This window comes from Pan troglodytes, chromosome 18, assembly GCF_028858775.2.
Source record: "Pan troglodytes isolate AG18354 chromosome 18, NHGRI_mPanTro3-v2.0_pri, whole genome shotgun sequence".
In the NCBI taxonomy this organism is placed as follows: domain Eukaryota; kingdom Metazoa; phylum Chordata; class Mammalia; order Primates; family Hominidae; genus Pan; species Pan troglodytes.
This window is the reverse complement of record NC_072416.2, coordinates 7,525,742-7,540,117: the sequence shown is the minus strand read 5'-3', so window position 1 is coordinate 7,540,117 and position 14,376 is coordinate 7,525,742. Positions and strand designations below refer to the sequence as shown.

Sequence of the window (14,376 nt, the reverse complement as noted above, 5' to 3'; positions counted from 1 at the left end):
GCTAGGGGGGACGTGGAGGGGCCACCTCCCCCCACCTCCTTTCCTATACAAAGTCTCCCACATCCTCAAGGCAGCCCTCTGAGGCAGTGAGTAGCACTCCAATTTTACAGAAAAGGATCTGGGATTGGAGAAGTGCCATAGCCCCTGATGGGGCCTCAGAGTGAGGGCCAAGTCAGGGCGAGAGGATGCCGGTCTCGGGTGTAGCCTGACCCCACAAGTCCCTTCCTAAGCTGCTGGGAGTTGTCACACCCCCACCCGTGACTGGGTGGAGTCGTAGTACTCACCTCCCAGGGTTGCCGCAAAGATTAAACAGAAGCGTCCGCGTGCAGTGCTGAGGACAGCACAGGCCCGGCAGCTGCCTGGGTGCTTCTGGTGTCTAGTCCATTCCACCTCAGCGGTTCCCTGGGATGCTCGTGAAAAATGCAGCCCTCAGGCTGGGGTCCAGATGCCGGGTCAGAGCCCCAGAGTGTGCCAGGCCTCTCCAGCTGCTTCCACTGTGCCTGATGTGGGAATCTGTGCTCACCCTGGGCACATCCTCAGGGAAAGGGGCTGCCTGGCTGTGTCCAAAACTGAGGGCCCCTGGTTCCCACAGAACATCACCAACGAGCTACTGCGGATTGAACCTGAGAAGACGCGGAGCACGGCTGAGGGCGAAGCCTTCATCCAGGCCCTCCCAGGCAGTGGCACCACACCCCTGCTGAGGACCCGGGTGGAGGACACCAACCAGAAATACGAGCACCTCCTGCAGCTGCTGGACTTGGCCCAGGAGAAGTGGGTGGCAGACAGGCTGCATGGAGGTTGGGGTGGGGTCAGGGGGCCAGGTGGGCATCCCCCGACGCCTGATTGGTGCTCTCAGGGTTGATGTGGCCAACCGCCTGGAGAAGAGCCTGCAGCAGAGCTGGGAGTTGCTGGCCACGCACGAGAACCATCTGAATCAGGATGACACAGTGCCTGAGAGCAGCCGTGTCCTGGACAGCAAGGGGCAGGAGCTGGCGGTGAGTCTAGGGCCCAAGTCCTGGGAGTCCTTCTCTGAGCAGGTGAGAGCATCAGGCACATCCACCCGCCCGTCTGGACAGACGAGGACACCAGCATCCAGTCTCCCCGGGTTTGGAATGCCCAAATTGGGAACTGCAAATGGAGGCTCGCAGCACAAATCCAAGCTATTCACGGGATCTGTGTGACTTACGGGATTTCGGGTGCCAGCAGTTTAAGATCAAATATCTGCAATAGCCAGTGTAGTGGCACATGCCTGTAACACCAGCCATTCAGGAGGCTGGGGCGGGATTGCTTGAGCCCTGGAGTTTAAGTCCAGCCACCTGGACAACGTTGAAAGACCCTATCTCTTAAAAAAAGAGAAAAAAAAAAAGCATAAAGCACATAACAATCCATGTTCCCAGTATCTCTTGCTGAGCAGAGCTGGCATCCTGGGCTGCAGCTCAGAGGGCAAGTCAGTGGGCAGAGAAGCAGCTGCCTTCTCGGCCTGCTTACCTCGCAGTTGCCACGGGCCCCCTTCCCACATTGCCTGAGCACAGGAAACATTCAAGTCTGTGACCTGAAACCCCTTATTCACACTCCTATCTCACAACTTGCTTTTGCCACAGCCTCACGACCAGACAGTGGCAGGCTGTTCTCATGCAGGGCACGAGCTGCCTGCTGCAGGGTTTTTAAAAGTTAGCTTTTCAGGGCTTTGTTCATTGTAAAAAAACAGAAGATGGCAGAAGTGACCCAGGTTTGGGATGTACAGAGCAAGGCTCCGGTCCGTCCTACCTGTGGCCTTGCCCACCGTCCTACAGCCAGTGGCCCAGGGGCTTCGGGGGGTGTCGCCGCCTGGCTCTGGGAGCTCTGGCCGTAGCACCGCCGTCTCCTCCTCTGCCCCGCCAGGCCATGGCCTCTGAGTTACAGGCCCAGCAGTCCCTCCTGGGTGAGGTGGAGCAGAACTTGCAGGCGGCCAAGCAGTGCTCGAGCACACTGGCCAGCCGCTTCCAGGAGCACTGCCCAGACCTGGAGCGCCAGGAGGCCGAGGTGCACAAGCTGGGCCAGCGTTTCAACAACCTGCGCCGGCAGGTGGAACACAGGTGAGGGTGCGGTGGGTGGTGGCCATTTTTGTTTTCTGAGAATGCGATCTAATTCCCTCTAAGCAATGCTTTAGCCGTGTCCCACAGATGTTGCTGTTTTTCTTTTTGGTGAGTTCGTCAGATTCTCTGACGGCCCTGTGGTCTCTCTTTTGAGTCATGCTTACCTGGGTCCTGTAATCCACAATGGGCATCTCTGCAAGTCAATGTGTATGGACCCACGTTGTTCTCCACAGTCCAACCTGACATTCCCTAATGACCACCCACCCTGTGTGGGAGATACTTGGGGTATTTCTAATTGTTACATTTGGTTGTTTCCCACTTTAAAAAAAAAATGAGGGCTCGGTGAGGCATCTGTTTGCTGTGGCTGAGGCCTGAACGCTTTGCCTTGACAGGGCGCAGAGCCTACAGAGCGCCAAGGCGGCCTATGAGCACTTCCACCGCGGCCATGACCACGTGCTGCAGTTCCTAGTCAGCATCCCCAGTTACGAGCCCCAGGAGACAGACAGCCACAGCCAGATGGAGACCAAGCTGAAGAACCAGAAGGTGAGATGGCCGCTTCCGCAGCCCCAGGCACACACTGGCAAGGGAGGGTCAGAGGTCAACAAGCCCCTTTCTGGGGAGCCAAGCCTTTGGGAGGTGGAGCAGGGCAGAGGCCTGCCACAGCTGTGCCCTCCCTGGGCCTCAGCTCAAGCTCCCAACACCCAACCCTCTGAGAACAAGAACCGAGTGTGTTGCTCACCTCTCCCAGCTCAGTGCCCCGCACAGGGCCTGGTGCAGAATGGACACTTGGCGTGGGTTGGCTATGTGAGTGAACAGCTACAGAATGAGGAGCCGCCTTTGTGGGGGAAATCCCATTTTCAAAGTTGGGACTCCTGCCTCCCCCATGCCCAACGCAGTGCCTTGGGGTGAGGGAGGAACACGGGAAGCCAATGGCTGAGATGCAAATCCCGGGTCCACCCCATCAGCCACATCCCCACCTCGGAAGCTTTACTTTCCTCACTCATAAGCTGGAGGTCATGATGCTTACCTCCTGGCATCGTCTGAAGATTAAATGAGATAATCTAAGTCAGACAGCAGAACAGTGTCTGGTGGTCCAATTCATCAGTAAACATTTGTTTCCTAGCAGAGATAATGATCTTGGCCCTTCTTCACAGAGCCTTAGAACTGCCTTTTGTGGCTGGGCGCAGTGGCTCACACCTGTAATCCCAGCATTTTGGGAGGCTGAGGCAGGCGGATCACAAGTTCAGGAGTTCAAGACCAGCCTGGCCAACATAGTGAAACCCAATCTCTACTAAAAATACAAAAAAAAATTAGCTGGGTATGGTGGCAGGAGCCTGTAGTCCCAGCTACTTGGGAGGCTGAGGCAGGAGAATTGCTTGAACCCAGGAGGCTTAGGCTGCAGTGAGCCGAGATCACGCCACTGTACTCCAGCCTGGGCGATGCAGTGAGACTGTCTCAAAAAAAAAAAAAAAAAAAAAAAAAAAAAAAAACTGCCTTTTGCAATGAATAAAAATGTATACAAGGGAGCCATTCATCATACTTTGTGCTAGAGAAGAATAAATTCAGATTCTGAGATTTCCAGCTACTGCATCCATGGTTGCTTTTTTAAATTTTTTTTCTGGTTAGTTTTGATTTTTAAACTCTGTCTTACAGAACCTGCTAGATGAGATAGCAAGTAGGGAGCAGGAAGTACAGAAGATCTGTGCCAATTCCCAGCAGTACCAGCAAGCTGTAAAGGTGAGCCGGGAAACTTCCGCCCAAAGCACAAACAGCAGGGGCCTTATTCCACCGTCCCCTCGTCAGAGAAGCAGCAAGCACCGGCCCTGGCACATGGGGGTGGAGCTGGCCATCCGAGGCACTGCCGGCTGCTGTGCAAACTGGCACAGGCTTTTGGGAAAACAGCAAGGTACTAGACATGGAATGCTGTAAAAGGGTTTTATACTCTGAAGCAGTAAACTCTTTGGGGGAATTTATCCTTAAGGAAAAAATACAAAAAAAAAAATGCAGGATAAACAACATTGTTGCAACAGCACTATTTACAATAGCAAAACTAGTACGCTGGAAAGGACTGGTGTCCAGTGGAAGGGGAAAGCTGCGTGAATCAGCACACATCCACCTGATGGATTATAAAGTCAGCAAGCTGGTAAACATGAGAAGAGGTGGTGGCAAGGTGAGACAGGGTTATGGTACGATGTTCAAAGCAGCAGCAGAATGTGAAAATCTCTAGGCATGTAGAAAGGCTGGGAGGGGAATTCAGGGGGCACTTCTTGTCTCATATGTTACTGAGTGATGGAGCTATGTACTGCTGAGGTATCAGTAATTCTCAAAACCTCCTGGAAATCACTGCAGGGTACAGCTGTGAGGAAGACCCACGCAGATTATAAAACCAGCACATGGCACAGGGCAGGTCTGGGTCAGCCTGAAGGGGTACAGGAACATGTCTGTCTCTTCTCAGCTGTTTTAATCTCCCCTCTGCCATGTCTCTCCCTCGTGCAGGACTATGAGTTAGAAGCAGAAAAACTAAGGTCTCTTCTCGACTTGGAGAATGGAAGGAGCAGCCACGTGAGCAAGAGAGCCAGGCTCCAATCTCCTGCCACCAAAGTGAAGGAAGAGGTGAGTTCCATGGGCCAGGCGGCCTCGGGACTGAGGTGGACGCCAAGCTGCCCTGCTCCCCAGGGAGCATGGTGTCACACGCTGGCCTCAGAGATGCACACACAACAGGGAAGCCACTGAGAGCCCTCCTGCATGCAAACAGGTTTGGTAAGAGATGAGGAACTTGTTCTAGGGCAGTGACATCAATATGCCTAGAAAGACAGCAAGGCCGGGCGCAGTGGCTCACACTTGTAATCCTAGCACTTTGGGAGGCCAAGGTGGGAGAACTGCTTGAGCCCAGGGGTTGGAGACCAGCCTGGGCAACAAAGCAGGACCCCATATCTACAAAAATATTAGCCAGGCGTGGTGGTGCAAACCTGTAGTCCCAGCTACTTGGGAGGTTGAGGAGGGAGGATCACTTGGGCCCAGGAGTTCAAGGCTGCAGTGAGCTACAATCACACCATGGCACTTCAGTCTGAGTGAAAGAGATTCTATCTTTAAGAAACAAAAATTTTTGAAAACGCAGCTGAACAGAAGTGTCAGGGTCAGAACCATGGATCTGGGAAGTTCCTGTTTTGCTCACCTCAGTAAGTACAGTGGAGGGCTGATATTAGTCTCCTGTACACACAAGAGAGAACACTGGTGCTCTAGGAGGCAGAAAGAGTTGCTCAAAGTCAGTGTGGCCAAGACCCTGGCCTGGATCTTCTGCCTCGAGATCCATTTTTCTCTCCACCGGTGAGGCTACAGTCTAACTCCAGGCAGGAGTGGGCAAGAGCTATGCCTCTACCCCCAAATTCCACACTTCTCAAGAACCACGTCCACACTGTCTAGCTCTCTGTTGCTTACCCTGTTGACACCTGTTTGTTGACCGCTCTCCTAATCCTCTTCTCTGCAGGAAGCAGCACTTGCCGCCAAGTTCACTGAAGTTTATGCCATCAACAGACAGAGGCTGCAGAATCTGGAGTTTGCTCTGAATCTCCTCAGACAGGTAACTGATCTTAGTAAGAAATTCTACTTCAGGCTATTCTAACAGGTGACAAATACAGACTCTGTCTTAGAGAAATGGTTTGTGAATTGATGGAAGTGTCCCCTTGCTAACGTTTCTGGGCAGGGCCAATGCAAAGACTGGCCCAAGCCAATGCTTCTACTGACATGAGAACTTATTCAACTCAATAAACATCTGCTGAAAGTGAATGCTATTTTCAGCTGGGCATGGTGGCTCACGCTTGTAATCCCAGCACTTTGGGAGGCCGAGGCAGGCGGATCACCTGAGGTCAGGAGTTCGAGACCAGCCTGGCCAACATGGTAAAACTCCGTCTCTACTAAAAATACAAAAATTAGCTGGGCGTCTTGGCGCATGCTTGTAATCCCAGCTACTCAGGAGACTGAGGCAGGAGAATTGCTTGAACCCAGGAGGTGGAGGTTGCAAGGAGCTGAGACTGTGCCACTGCACTCCAGCCTGGGCAACAGAGCGAGACTCTGTCTCAAAAAAAAAAGAAAGAAACAAAAGAAAGTGAATGTTATTTTCTGAAGTCCACGATGTTGATGACAGCATTGTTTTTTAATAGCAAGACACTGGAAGCAGTTCACTCTTCATCAGCAATGGGCTAAACTGCGGTCTGTCCAGAGAGTGGAAACTATGCTGCTGGTAAATCCTGAAGCAGCACTCTCTGTGCTGAGCTGGAATGAGCTCTGTAAGTGCAGTGAGCAGCAGGGCACACAGCTAAGAATACCATTTGTGCAGGAAAGATAAACACATGGTACATACTACAGACAGATATTCTTGTGTGAGCACAGATAGCATCTGCAAGGCTGACAGACACGCCCTAGGACGGGGACCAGAGGTGGGAGACCGTGGTTTCACTTTAAACTCTTCCACAGCTCAAAAATGTTGTACCTGATTAAAAAAAAACCCAAACTAGTTGTTTGATCATTTTTGAAAGTAACCCTAGAACTCTACAACTAACATGAACTGGCACTGAGGGAGTCCCTTGGGGACCACAGGACAGCCACTCTGACCAGGTGGGGACAGGCCCTACATGTGCTGCCAGAGCCTGGCTTTAACCTTGTCTTGTCTTCTCCATCACAGCAGCCGGAAGTAGAAGTGACCCATGAGACCCTGCAAAGGAACAGGCCGGACTCTGGAGTGGAGGAGGCGTGGAAGATCAGGAAGGAACTGGATGAGGAGACTGAGCGGAGGCGGCAGCTGGAGAACGAGGTCAAGAGCACCCAGGAAGAAATCTGGACCTTGAGGAATCAGGGGCCTCAGGAATCGGTGGTGAGGAAGGAGGTGCTCAAGAAGGTGCCGGATCCCGTGCTGGAGGAGAGCTTCCAGCAGCTGCAGCGGACGCTGGCAGAGGAGCAGCACAAGAACCAGCTGCTGCAGGAGGAGCTGGAGGCACTGCAGCTGCAGCTGCGTGCCCTGGAGCAGGAGACCAGGGACGGGGGGCAGGAGTACGTGGTCAAGGAGGTCCTGCGCATCGAGCCTGACAGGGCCCAGGCGGATGAGGTCTTGCAGCTGCGGGAGGAGCTGGAGGCACTGAGGCGGCAGAAGGGCGCCCGGGAGGCAGAGGTGCTCCTCCTGCAGCAGCGTGTGGCCGCCCTGGCTGAAGAGAAGAGCCGGGCGCAGGAGAAGGTCACGGAGAAAGAGGTGGTGAAACTGCAGAATGACCCCCAGCTGGAGGCAGAGTACCAGCAGCTGCAGGAGGACCACCAGCGCCAGGACCAGCTCAGGGAGAAGCAGGAGGAGGAGCTGAGCTTCCTCCAGGACAAGCTCAAGAGGCTAGAGAAGGAGCGGGCCATGGCCGAGGGCAAGATCACCGTCAAGGAGGTGCTCAAGGTGGAGAAGGACGCGGCCACCGAGAGGGAGGTCAGCGATCTCACCCGCCAATATGAGGAGGAGGCTGCCAAGGCTCGCGCTAGCCAGAGGGAGAAGACGGAGCTGCTCCGAAAGATATGGGCCTTGGAGGAGGAGAACGCCAAAGTGGTGGTGCAGGAGAAGGTGCGGGAGATCGTGCGGCCAGACCCCAAGGCGGAAAGTGAAGTGGCGAACCTCCGCCTGGAGCTTGTGGAGCAGGAGCGAAAGTACCGGGGTGCCGAGGAGCAGCTCCGGAGCTACCAGAGTGAGCTGGAGGCCCTCAGGAGGCGAGGCCCCCAGGTGGAAGTCAAAGAGGTGACTAAGGAAGTCATTAAGTACAAGACTGACCCTGAGATGGAGAAGGAGCTTCAGCGGCTCAGGGAGGAGATCGTGGACAAGACCAGACTGATCGAAAGGAGTGATTTAGAGATCTACCAGCTGAAAAAGGAAATCCAGGCCCTGAAAGACACCAAACCCCAGGTCCAGACCAAAGAGGTGGTCCAGGAGATCCTCCAATTCCAAGAAGACCCTCAAACCAAGGAGGAGGTGGCGTCTCTGAGGGCAAAGCTCTCAGAGGAGCAGAAGAAACAAGTGGATCTGGAGAGGGAAAGAGTTTCCCAGGAAGAGCAGATCGCCCGGAAAGAGGAGGAGCTCTCGCGGGTGAAGGAAAGGGTGGTGCAGCAGGAGGTGGTCAGGTATGAGGAGGAGCCAGGCCTGCGGGCTGAGGTGAGCGCCTTTGCCGAGAGCATCGACGTGGAGCTGCGGCAGATTGACAAGCTGCGGGCAGAGCTGCGGCGGCTGCAGCGCCGGCGCACCGAGCTTGAGCGGCAGCTGGAGGAGCTGGAGCGCGAGCGGCAGGCCCGCAGGGAGGCCGAGCGCGAGGTACAGCGGTTGCAGCAGCGGCTGGCAGCGCTGGAGCAGGAAGAAGCTGAGGCCCGTGAGAAGGTAACCCATAAGCAGAAGGTGGTGCTGCAGCAGGACCCGCAGCAGGCGCGAGAGCATGCCCTGCTCCGACTCCAGCTGGAAGAAGAGCAGCACCGGCGGCAGCTCCTGGAGGGTGAGCTCGAGACCCTCCGGAGGAAACTGGCTGCATTGGAGAAGGCGGAGGTCAAGGAGAAGGTGGTGCTCTCCGAGAGTGTCCAGGTGGAGAAGGGCGACACCGAGCAAGAGATCCAGAGGCTCAAGAGCAGCCTGGAGGAGGAGAGCCGCAGCAAGCGCGAGCTGGACGTTGAGGTGAGCCGGCTGGAAGCCAGGCTTTCGGAGCTGGAATTCCATAACTCCAAGTCATCCAAGGAACTAGACTTTCTAAGGGAAGAGAACCACAAATTACAGCTGGAGAGGCAAAACCTGCAGCTGGAGACCCGAAGGCTCCAATCGGAAATCAACATGGCAGCGACGGAAACACGAGACCTGCGGAACATGACCGTGGCGGACTCTGGGACCAACCATGACTCCAGACTGTGGTCCCTGGAGAGGGAACTGGATGACCTCAAGAGGCTCTCCAAGGACAAAGACCTTGAGATTGACGAGCTGCAGAAGCGCCTGGGCTCCGTGGCCGTCAAGCGGGAGCAGCGGGAGAACCACCTGCGGCGCTCCATCGTAGTCATCCACCCTGACACAGGCCGCGAGCTGTCCCCGGAGGAAGCCCACCGTGCCGGGCTCATTGACTGGAACATGTTCGTGAAACTCAGAAGCCAGGAGTGCGACTGGGAGGAGATCTCAGTGAAGGGTCCCAATGGGGAGTCCTCAGTGATACACGACAGGAAGTCTGGCAAGAAGTTCTCCATCGAAGAGGCCCTGCAGAGTGGCAGGCTGACCCCTGCTCAGTATGACCGCTATGTCAACAAGGATATGTCCATCCAGGAGCTGGCGGTCTTGGTATCTGGGCAGAAGTAGGCACAGCTCTTGCAACTCTTCGTAACAGCAGACGCTGGCCCTCTCCTACGACGCAGTGACCTCCTTGGTGTCGTCCTCTCCCTAGCCCTGGTGCAGGCCAAGCATTTTATACATACCCTCGCTGCCAGGCTGCTCAGAGTCCAGCCCACATATGAGACAGGCACTGGCTGAAGACAGGCAACTGTCGTCCCAACCATCATTCACCCTGAGTGACCCACTTCATCCTCCAATGACTGGACAACTGCAATGCCTTTTCCTCCCTTCTCCTATACACTCCCAGCAACAAACTCCTCATGACAACTGCACACAATCTGAAAACCACTGAAGGACAAGCCAACCACAGCAGCCAAGCCCACTCCATGCAGCATGGGTACTGGTGGCACACCAGACAGTGACACTGCCCCACAAAGGCCTCGGCCCGTGGGGGCTGCTGCCTGGCATGACATCTCTCCAGATTTCTGGCTTAAAACCAACTTTCCATCCGAGAAGCCTCCTCAGTAGTTACTCTGCTCATGAGACAGATCTGGGCTCCAAGCCAGGAAAGGTGAACCGAAACCACAAGTGTCCAGCCCTCGGTGCTGGAGTGGACGTTAATGGTCAGCCAGACTGTCCCGGCACCTACAGAGAATGTTTCACAGTTCTGGCATTTAAATCCTTTGATAGTGGATTGTGCTGCTGTTAGCATTAGTTTCAGTGCTTTACAAGTCTCGCTTATTATCTCACTGGTATTTAGGTATACAAAACAGTTGATTATTCACCACGCGAATATCTGGGTCTCTGTATCTCATGTAGAACATAAGAAAATGGGAACTAATAGGGAACTTTATTTATAGCATGAAAATAAACCTGGTGGCTGGAGTCTGCTTGTACGGTCCACATGTTTCTTCTTTTGCATGCAAGGCTTATTTCCCCCACCCCCGCTCTTGGCTTTCAGCCAAAATGGATATTCCATCTATAACAGCTCCTACAGGAAGAACTACTTCCACATGGTAGAAAGAAAAGAGTGAGAAAAAGTGTTTTGGAAACCTTGAAACAATTTATTGAATTGCTTTATACAAGATTAACAATCTCCACACCACCCCTAACACCAACATAGTCGCTGCACAAAAGCCACAGCCCCTCTCACACCTAAGAAACGGCCACGCCCGGTAAGTGCTCAGAGACTTTCGCTGCGCCAGGGAAACCCTTGCAGCCCCCAGACCCCGAGGCTGCTCTGCCCCACCCTCTGCTGCGGCCTCGCCTGTAGATCTGCCTTGCCATGGCTGTTCAGTCATTCGCTCTTTCATTACCACAAATAAAGCATAAACAAGGAAAAGAAATCTCAAACTCCCCATCAAAGAAACGTTTCCCTGAGGCAAGAGGCATCACTAGATTCCTAAAAATGAGGGTATTCTGCTCCAGCTGCACGCGCAATGGTACATGGGGAGGAGGGAGCACCAAAGGGAAAGGAAGGAGGGGCTGGGACCCGGGTGTTTATGGGCAGAGAAGCCTGGAGAGTCCCTGCTCAGCCTCCACTGCCGGCCTCTGCTTGGCTTTGAGCTCAGCAATACAAATCTCTTCTTTGGCTCTTTTGCTACTACCTAAGACTACTCTGTAAACAAACTGGAAATCCAAGTTGCAAAAAATATATATAACAAAGGGATAAGGAATCCACTTAGCCCAATGTGAAACACAGATTGGTTCTTATGTAAAAAAGGAGTCAGAGCAGAGGCCGGGCCAAAGGGCGGACAGAGGTCTTGCTCCTTGGGAAACCGGGAAGGCCAGCAAACCTCTGAATGAAGGATGAGTTACTGGGCGCTGTACCCTGGGAGTCAGGAGCCAAGAGCGGTCCGTTTTCCCACAGGTGTATGTGCTGAGGACACAGTCTACTCTCAACGTGCCTGAGATCACTTAGCCGGAGCAGTCAGTTCAGACTCACCTTGTGGCACAGACCTCACAAGACAGGCAAGTGCCCTCAAATTCTTGTGAAACAGCCACTGGTTGAGTGGTGACTTAGGAGCTCTGCAGTAACTGTCCTAGTCTCTCTGATCCACTCTCCAAGCTCTTCTGCACATCACCCTTCAGTCGACACATAACCCCACTGCCTGGAAAGCCCCAGGACTTCAAGGCCTATTTCTACCCGGCAGACACTTCACAGAGGCCTGCTTCTGCCGCACTGCCTAAGAATGATTCCTAAGAATACAAACTGGAATGTCTATCTGTGACTTGGGACCCCTGGTATCCTTGACCCTCAGAGAGATGAAGGGCTCTGCAGTCCCACTCCACGAACTCTGGAAAAACAAAATGGGAGCCCTGGCTATACTGGGACTTGGAATTTGGGGGCCCAGACAACCTTCTAGTCAGGACGGCACAGATAATGATGTGCAAGTGTAAAAAACTCAAAACTGGCTTTCTCTTCAATACAGACATATCTTTAAAAAGGTCTTCATCTCAGATCCATTCAGAGGGCTGAATGGACATGTGTTGTCGAATTCTGCTCCACCATAAAGGCACTGGAATTATGTCTTCCTATAATATGATGTGTGAAGAACAGTCCCCTTCTATCCAATGCATTTAATGGTAATGATGAAAACTGAGCCCAAAATAGGTGTCTGTAAAAATCCTATCATAATTGTTGAATCTACAAAGGTCTTTTCTCTAAAAGAGCTTCATTGTCATGTTCCGAGGAGAAACTGGCCCCCACAGTGAGCACACCCTAGGTGTTCTTAGTATTTTGCAGGGACAATGCAGGTCTCCCAGCTGTGGCTCTGGCCTGAGTTTTGTCCTCTTGAGCACACAGCCTGGGGATGGGGCGGCACTGTGACCATCCAGGGAGCTTACTGCAGCCAGAAGGAGCCCCTGAGCAGTGGGGTGCTCTGAGGTACTCTGACCAAATGCCAGGGGATCAGGCAGATTCACCCACAGGTGTGCCAACTGCTCTGCCACCAGAGCCTGTAAACACTGTGCCTCCCACCACGGCCCAGCGCAAGCCCCAGCCTAGAGCTGCCCCTCTAACAACCGTCTAGTGACAGAGCCGCAAGGCCCAGAGCACGGGGCAGTCTGCACCTCCTGAGCAGCAAGGGCCCGGCTCCCTCCGTGGGAGGCACACCAGAAGTGCCGAGAAGCGCTCCACTGAGAACTCACGCTCCTCCAGAAGAACACCAAGCAGCAGAAAGGGCGCAGTGAGTGTACATCCTGGGAGACCTGCACGTTCTGATTCCACCCAGACCCAAGTGGCAAGCCTTGCCTCTGAAGCGGTCACAATTTCCGTGGTACAGCAGGCCCTTTCCCGTGAAGCTGAGAAGCACCTGGAAAAGAGTAAGAAAAATTAGAACGCAAGTTTTTCATGCTCTCTGATTTCCTTAAGGCAGTAGTAACCAAACTTCAAGGGAAACACCTAAATAACAAAAGTCCCCAAATGCTGAGTGTCCTAGAGCTCAAACAAGCCATGAGACACCAGCCAGCAGTTATTCGTGTACACTGCTCCTGGCCACAGCCTGCAAGCACACTAGCACTGTGAAGGTCGGTGGTCACTCAGCACAGTGTTTCCAGAACAGCAACTCTGCTGTGCAACTTGGGCTACGTCATCTCAGGCTACAATTGCCATCCTGAGGCGAGGCCTGACGATCACACAGAACTCAAGGCAGCAATGATCATTCATTCTCTTACCATCAAAAGACCCTCAGGTCCTGTAAAGACAAATTCAAAGGCACTAGCATTCTCAGTCCACAGAAGAAAGAAAGGAAAGCAACGCAGACACAAGTCACGCAGCTGAAATGCACAAATAGCTTCTTACTCGCATCTCGTGTCATCCTATAAGCTGAAGTCCATCTAAGGAAGTGAGAGAAGCTCACTTGGATAACCCTGTTTTCGTATAGTTGCTTTTCTGATTGATTTTCTTTTTCCTCGAACTTTTAAACTGATTAAATTTTTTTAGAGATGAGGTCTCACTATGTTGCCCAGGCTGGAGTACAGCAGCTATTCACAAGCATGATCACAGCACACTATACCCTCTGATTCCTGGGTTCAAGCAATCCTCCTGCCTCTCAATGCCACCACATCCAGCCTCTGAGAGCCTTAAACAGTTTTAAAAACTGACTCATAATAATGACACATATTTTATGGGGTACATAGTGATGTTTCAACATCTAAAATGTGTAGTGTCACGTTAGAGTTATTAGCATATCCATCATCTCAAACGTTTTTCATCTCCTTTTGTTGGCGACGTTCAATATCCTCCTCCTAACTGAAACTACATACTACTGTTAACTACAGTCACCCTACAGTGGTATAGAACACTAGCACTTATTCTTCCTATTCTGATAGCCTTTTCATACCCAGAGGAAAAATGAAAATATAGCAGAAAGCAATCTTTTGAGACAGGGTCTCACTCTTGCCCAGGCTGGAGTACAGTAGCATGACCACGGCTCGCTGCAGCCTCGACCTCCTCGGCTCAAGTGATCCTTCTGCCTCAGCCTCCTAAAGAGCTGGGACTACAGGCACATGCCACCACACCTAATTTTTTTCTTTAAATGTAGAGATAGGGTCTTGCCATGTTGCCCAGGCTGGTCTTGAACTCCTGGACTCAGGCAACCCTCCTGCCTTGGCCTCCCAAAGTGCTGGGATTACAGGTGATAGCCACCGCGTCCGGCCTCAGTACTTTGCTTTTCTGAGAGTAACATTCCTGAGAGTAAGCAAAGGCAGGGCAGCCTGACTTTGGAAAGACCCCTGCTCTCACCAAGGTGGCCCTGCAGCCTCTAGTCTGTAGAGAAGTCACTGCACTTTACTTCTCCTCCCAAGGAAAGGAGGAGTCACTAGTGCTGTAGGCTTAGCCCCTCAAAGAAGCACAGTTTCCATTGTGGAGATTTACAGATTTAGTCTTGCCCCATATGGCCTCTGGTGTTTACTATAATGCGCCATGGTGCCAGGGAGCCACAGCACATCATGAGGCAGATGTAACTTGGGAGACGTGCAGCA

General features: G+C 52.9%; 2 protein-coding genes across 7 annotated transcripts in view; one reads left to right on the top strand and one right to left on the bottom strand.

Annotated features, from left to right (window-relative positions):
• PPL (periplakin) overlaps window positions 1-10,283 on the top strand; it is a 53,076-nt gene extending 42,793 nt beyond the window's left edge. Inside the window, exons 15-22 of the mRNA XM_016929355.4 lie at window positions 593-771; window positions 857-995; window positions 1,882-2,075; window positions 2,468-2,618; window positions 3,729-3,812; window positions 4,572-4,688; window positions 5,563-5,655; window positions 6,757-10,283. Coding sequence (XP_016784844.2) covers window positions 593-771; window positions 857-995; window positions 1,882-2,075; window positions 2,468-2,618; window positions 3,729-3,812; window positions 4,572-4,688; window positions 5,563-5,655; window positions 6,757-9,420 — 3,621 coding nt within the window. The 3' untranslated portion in view covers window positions 9,421-10,283. The remainder of the gene's footprint in view (window positions 1-592; window positions 772-856; window positions 996-1,881; window positions 2,076-2,467; window positions 2,619-3,728; window positions 3,813-4,571; window positions 4,689-5,562; window positions 5,656-6,756) is intronic.
• A 153-nt stretch (window positions 10,284-10,436) lies between these two features.
• The window catches only part of UBN1 (ubinuclein 1), a 34,747-nt gene continuing 30,807 nt past the window's right edge, over window positions 10,437-14,376 (bottom strand). For all 6 annotated transcript variants that reach the window (XM_001169928.8, XM_063796595.1, XM_009430239.5 and 3 more), the window contains one exon: window positions 10,437-12,707. In XM_001169928.8, the coding sequence (XP_001169928.1) occupies window positions 12,658-12,707 (50 nt within the window). In that variant the 3' untranslated portion in view covers window positions 10,437-12,657. The remainder of the gene's footprint in view (window positions 12,708-14,376) is intronic.